Genomic DNA, 6,120 nt, shown 5'->3' with positions numbered 1-6,120 from the left:
ATTTATTGAACAATATAATTTTGATAAATATTGAACAAACAAGGGTGGTGCATAGTGTATATTTTCTTGAAGTAATTAAGATTTAAAGTACATTGTTATTTAGGGACGAAGTGTAACACTCGTGTTTTTCGTTAAACATTTCGTAGAAGAATCTTTATTTACGTTAGTTAAATGTAAATTTTCTTATAAATAAATAAATAAGAATTCTTCATACATGATATATATGTATTTAGTTGACTTCCAAATTACTCTCTCTCTCTCTTTCTCTCCACCATAGGAATGTCGTTATTGTCGCCGCCTCGCCGAATCATCGAAACCACCGAGTTGCTGCCGTTGGACTAGCCCAACCATCGAGTCGTCAACGTCGAACTATAGAAACCACCGACTCGTTAGACCACCAAAATCAGGTGTTACGTCGGCACCTTCGGCGGAGGTGGATATGAAATAAATATTCAATTTAAGTTAATTGAGAAAGAATAAGAACATACAGTGAATAGTTTTGGCCGCCAATGATGGGTCCTACAATATGTTTTCAAGGTACCATTGTATGTTGGACGATGTCTTTTTCGGCCAACAATGGCTCCCAAGATGTGTTTAATTTGAAGTATGTTTTTTGTGAATAAGTATTAATTTTGGTGTAATTTGAAAGTTGAAATTTATAACAAATCTTGGAAATTTGAACTTGTATGAGAAATAGATAAAATTTATCTCGTGTATGTTTAATACTATGATGGGGTGTAAAAAAATATATTTTTTATTAAAGGAAAAATATTATCCATGTTAAAATATTTGTATGCCGTGTAATCGTCAGCATCCTCTTTTTAGAAAGTCGGCTAAAATTTGTGAAATAAACATTTGAATCTGGGTCCTAATGGTGTTTCTAGACCATTTTAACAAATTTATTGATATAATTAGCAAAAAAAGTGTTAGATGGTTGTTGTTACTATAAATTTTACAGTAAGGTCATCCGTTATACCCATCACATACCATATATGTGGTGGGTGTCACATCAGAACCACATTCCACTACCACATACATGAGATACTTACCGATAAACACACCACTCCACCTCATTTTTTTTATTTAAATTTAATTCAAAAATACATTAAAAACATTTTTTTAATACTATTTTTTCCATTAAATTAAAATACCAAATTACATTAAATAAAAACTAAATTAATTGAAATTAAAAAATAAAATAAAAATAACAATCAAAATAAAAATTACATTAGTTAATTTAAAAAAAAATTAAAAAAAAACATTAAAGCAACCATACATAAAATAAACTACCCCCTACGCCTACGTCGGGCTCGAACTGACTCTTTCATTGCTTGGAAAAGTTCCAAGTCTTCGCTCTCAAGGTCGTCCGCTTTCATTTTCAAGATTTCCATATCGGTTTTTGTTTAGAGTGTCTCTTGTGCCTCTTGAAATGATGTTTGTGCTTCGATCATTTTTTGTTCCATCCGAGTCATCACCTCGACCTTCGTTTCTTGAAGCTGCACATATCGATCAAATTTATCGTCGAACATATCCATAACACTAGAATTCGAAGATGTTGACGCCGCTTTTTTTGCTTTACTTCTTCCAACGGGCCGAGGAAGAGGTTGGTCGGTTTCAAGATCTATCGGATCGTCGTTGATGTCGATGTGTGTTCGGCCGTCCGATTGTTGAGAAGTTCTATCGGGGTTTCTCGAACGCTTTGAACCGGAAGATTGGGAACTTCCTTCCGTTTGCTCTTTCCATTTTGGGGAGTCTTTCAATTTTAGCCACGGTTTCATATACGGAAAAGCTTTGCGTGTAGGCGTTGTTTTTTCATATTGGTCCATGGCCGCCTTGAATACATCAAAATCGTTCGAGCCGCTTTTGCGTATGTTTAGGAGATTGTTGTAGATTCCTCCAAAATCGGTGCATTTTAGTCGAATATCTCGCCATTTCGACGTAATTTGATCGGCATTTCGAGTTTGACTTTCCATTAACTCGTAAAAAATGGCTCGGACTTTTTCCCAAAAACTTCCGTAAGTCTGGCTATCTCCTACAATTGGATCTTCGGAAGCCGCCACCCATGCCTCCGCTAACTTTTCTTCTTCTTTTGTCCATGGGACCCTTTCTTGGTTGGTAGTGGGTCGGACCGTTTTTTTTTCTTTTTTCTTTTTTGGTTGAGGTGGTGGTGAAGGTTGCGTTTCCGGAACAAAATCCGGTGAAAGTGGTGGTTGTGAGCTTGGTGGTTGTGAAATTGGTGGTTGCTGTTGTTGTGACGATTGTTGTTGGAGTTGTTGTAGTTGTTGGAATTGTTGAAATTGTTGGTATTGTTGTTGCATTTGTTGTTGTTGGAAAGCCGGAAAAGGTTGATATTGTTGTTGGAAAAGTGGTGTTTGTTGGATAGGGGAACCACTTTGAAGTAGATTGATAAAACCGCCTTGAGGTGACTCCATCATTGGGAATTGTCGAGGTGTTGTATCTAACGCAAAAGCGTTATCAGGTTTGCGATTTCGGTAGTTTGGAGGGGTATTTTGGTTGGGATTCATGATTTTTGGTTGTGAAGATGTAGTGTGTAGTTTGTGTATAGAGAAAGAAAAGAATGGTGTAAAAAATAAGGAGTAAAAATATGGTATTTATAGGTAAATAAATTGTTTATTTATTTTTTTTATTTTTTTTTTTAAATCTAGCTGTTCAACAACGGCTACACAAAAAAGAGAAACGGTCGAATTCTTTGCATCGGAGCTCATTGGTCGTTTAAGGGCGTTGTCCGGGACACGGAAGGCCACGACCACGAGCCACCACGAACCACCGGGGTGGTGTGCACGGCCGTGGTTCGTGGCCAACTAGACCACGGTCCGCTTCGTGCTACGTATACCGGTTAGTCTAACCATTGACAACAATCACCTCCCAACTCCCAAATGTAAAAACAAAGTGGAAACTACACTCTGTGATTTACTTTGTCTTTTAGGAAAGCCATCTCCCTTTTGTAGCCAACTTATCACTCCTGGCTTCTAAAGCTTTACCATACCCGGTTTAGCAATTTTTGTTATTGTTAGAATTTTTGATAATTTTTAACCACAACCCACAATCATTTCTTATTCAAAACATTACTTTTTTAAAAGAAAATATTTGCAGTTACTTAATTCCTTACGCACTTCTAATACATTTAGCAAAATATTATTCTCTCTGTTTTAAACAAATTTATAGAAGTGTGTGTCGTATCAGTATAATAGGTCAGATTCCATTTTAAAAAGCTGACCAAATTCTTAAATTAGTTTTTACCCCGCAGTAAGATTCCTTTGTAAAAAGCAGCGAAATTCTCATATTTTTATGGAAATCACTAGATTCTTTTCTTCTCACTATAATTATTATCAGGGATGAGAATTTAGTCCGAAAATCTGAATGCTCGAAATCTAAACCGAATTGAACCGAATCAGGTCTGGATAAATGATTCGATTCGGGTTTCGGGTATCTATATTATGCTTATTCGGTTCTTAGGTTATTTGGTTCGAATTATCCAAATAAGAGTTTATTCGGTTCTAAATACCGATCTGAATAAGCATTACTCCTCCCCTTTCTCATATCGATAAAAATCAAAATCAAGATTCACACTTTTGTTTTCATCGTTCATAACAGGAAGAAAAAAACTTACACTCGCTCTCATTGTTTTAAAATCAACCAATCTTCTCATCTATTTCCAAATTTGAAATCACTTTTGTCTTTAAGAATTTACGAATTTCTACTTTGTCTAGTCATGAAAAATTAAGCCAACTCAATAAACAAGTAATAAATTAATTCTTATTATGTTAATCTACTATATAAATTTTATTTTGTTGTTATTGTGTTATGTTAGTCTTTAAATGTTTTATGTTAATGTATAAAAATACATTTTTATTCTATTATTCGGGTTATAGAATTCTAGTACGTTTTATTAAGTTCTTTTTTTCGGTTATATTAAATCTTTAATCATCTTGTACATGTTATTCAGATAACAACCGAACCAAATTAATATTTGAACCGAGCCAAACCCATATTGGTTAATCGGTTCGGTTTTCTGTTCATGCAATTATCCTTATTCGGTTTTCGGGTTATTTAAGTTCGCATCGGTTCTATCCGATTCCGACCCGAAGAACATCCTTAGTTATAATACAATAAACCTAATTAGTTTAATTAAACTAAAGTTGTTAAGATATTTTCATATATTAAATTCGATGCTTCTCGTTCTTTAAAACAGCTAGCTACCACTCACCAAATTCCATACTTCTAGTTGCATCCGTATGTATCTAAAATAAGACCCCAAGTAGTTCACCATATCAGCTCCAAGTTTATGCTTTGTTTTGTTTTTATTTTTTTTAGTTTTTTTAATGGTGAGAGACAAATAATCGCTTGTTTTTAGGTGCCAATAATTGATATGCCTAGAATCATCCAAAGCAAAGGTAAGTGGTCCATATAGTCGACACCAAAATCAAAGTCGTAAGTGGCACAACGATCCACACCTCTGTATCCAAAAGTCCAGCCTGTCTACAATGAAGAAATTATGTACCTTGCAAATTAAGGAAAAAACGAAAAATAATAATAATAATAATAAAATTGAAATACGAAAATAGATTCTTACCAGACGACGGAACGGCGAAGAAACGGAATATCACGTATGCCAAACACGGAACGTAACGGAAGTTAACGGAACGGAACTGAGCTCAATGGAACGAAATCTGAGAAACTGAACTTGACGGGAACGGAGATAATCAACGATGGAAATCGAGATGATCAACACAAACGAAAGCTCACTGTATACAGATTGAGGTGATTGTAGTTGAATTGAGTTATGTTTTAATGATGAGGGTGATTAGATTGGATTTTGGAGCTGAAGCTCTGCTTGATTAGCCATTAATGGCATCAACGGATGATATTTATATATTGTCATCTATATCTATATACACATGAAAAGAGGTCATTTATCATGTAAGGCTTTGCTTCCTTCCCCTGAATTCATAAAAAAATTGCTCATCCAGATCTCTTCGATCTCCGATTTCTCCACGATCTGTTGTTAACCGTCGACGCCGCCGGATAGTTGAGAGTGTAGTGTAATCAACGAACATACCGAAACTTTTGAAATCTACAACTCCTCCGCCTTTGACATGACTGATAGCCGACTCGGCCTAGCCTGAAACGAGGTTCTCCGTCGCTGCTGATGAGATGAAGGCCGGATCAACGCCGCAAGAGCTCTCTTGACCAAATCACCACCTTCGACAGTTCCTATACGGACAAGCGAGTTAGTCATCGTAGACCTCCTCGCGTTGAGACGATTTGAAGGATACGTCGCCGTATTGTGGTGGTTACTGTTGTTGTTGGTGTTCTTATGCAAGCTGCACCTGAATGATCCTGGATGCGACGTAGGTGAACACATACACGTCCTCTTCGGAGTTTCCTGTTTCTTCACCGCCTGATTATGATTCCTAGGCAGCGAAGATATTGATCTGCTTGGAGAAATTGGACGGTTGTCGAAGGAAAACCGTACGGACGACGACGATGTTCCGAATACGTTCACCGGAGTTGGCGACGCCGATCTTTGTTCAAAAAACGAAGTGGATCTGGATGAGAAGGCGGAGCTGGCTGAGGCAAAGGACGACGAAGATGAGTTGTAGAATCTTCCGGCCGGCGAGTGAGATCTTAGCACCGGTCCGGTTGTTCTTCTAGTTGAAACCGCCATTGTTGTGTAACAGTAGAGAGAGAAAGTAACTGTATTAAAGGAGAAGAGAGAGGATCTTTTTTTTGAAGACTGCTTTGTGTGTGTAAATTGGCAAACATAGCTTTCCTCAAGGAACGTATTTATAGGGCCGGAAAAGTGGGTTTTAATTCTTCAATAAATAAATAAAGGAATAAATACTAATTTCTGGTTTCAGTGGTTAGGTTTGTTTACGGTGGGTGTGTTTAAATTTTAAAGAAAGAAATAAAGAAATAAGTTTGTTTACAGTGGGCGCCAAACGACAATAGTAAAAGCCGTTTTAAAACGGCTGTGGTTTAGTATGGTAATGGTGGGGCGCCACGTACACGATGAACGCTCAAAAGGTGGGGTGACAAGGCCCATTTAGATTCCCACGTATTAAGCGCGGAATACGAGGTGATTAGGAAAAAGTAAAA

At 36.8% G+C, this 6,120-nt stretch overlaps 2 protein-coding genes across 3 annotated transcripts; both read right to left on the bottom strand.

The window, feature by feature from the left end:
* Positions 1-604: 604 nt before the first annotated feature.
* Positions 605-4,735, bottom strand: LOC122194490 (glutathione S-transferase T3). 2 transcript variants are annotated; one of them, XM_042902744.2, is made up of 2 exons: positions 4,595-4,735; positions 605-4,500 (listed from the first exon to the last, which is right to left on the bottom strand). In XM_042902744.2, the coding sequence occupies exon 2, from the start codon at positions 2,523-2,525 to the stop codon at positions 1,404-1,406; it is 1,122 nt and encodes a 373-aa protein (XP_042758678.2). In that variant the 5' UTR covers positions 2,526-4,500; positions 4,595-4,735; the 3' UTR covers positions 605-1,403. The 2 variants fall into 2 exon arrangements, with proteins under 2 accessions (XP_042758678.2, XP_042758679.2); XM_042902745.2 differs by having other exon boundaries at positions 605-4,496; positions 4,595-4,733.
* A 100-nt stretch (positions 4,736-4,835) lies between these two features.
* Positions 4,836-5,793, bottom strand: LOC111881850 (uncharacterized). Its single transcript, XM_023878239.3, has one exon. It carries the CDS (start codon positions 5,687-5,689, stop codon positions 5,096-5,098), a length of 594 nt encoding a protein of 197 aa, XP_023734007.1. The 5' UTR covers positions 5,690-5,793; the 3' UTR covers positions 4,836-5,095.
* Between the last annotated feature and the right edge of the window lie 327 nt (positions 5,794-6,120).

Source organism: Lactuca sativa, chromosome 5 (genome assembly GCF_002870075.4).
Source record: "Lactuca sativa cultivar Salinas chromosome 5, Lsat_Salinas_v11, whole genome shotgun sequence".
Lineage (NCBI taxonomy): Eukaryota > Viridiplantae > Streptophyta > Magnoliopsida > Asterales > Asteraceae > Lactuca > Lactuca sativa.
The sequence above is the reverse complement of the archived record's forward strand: the minus strand, read 5'-3'. Positions and strand labels throughout refer to the sequence as shown.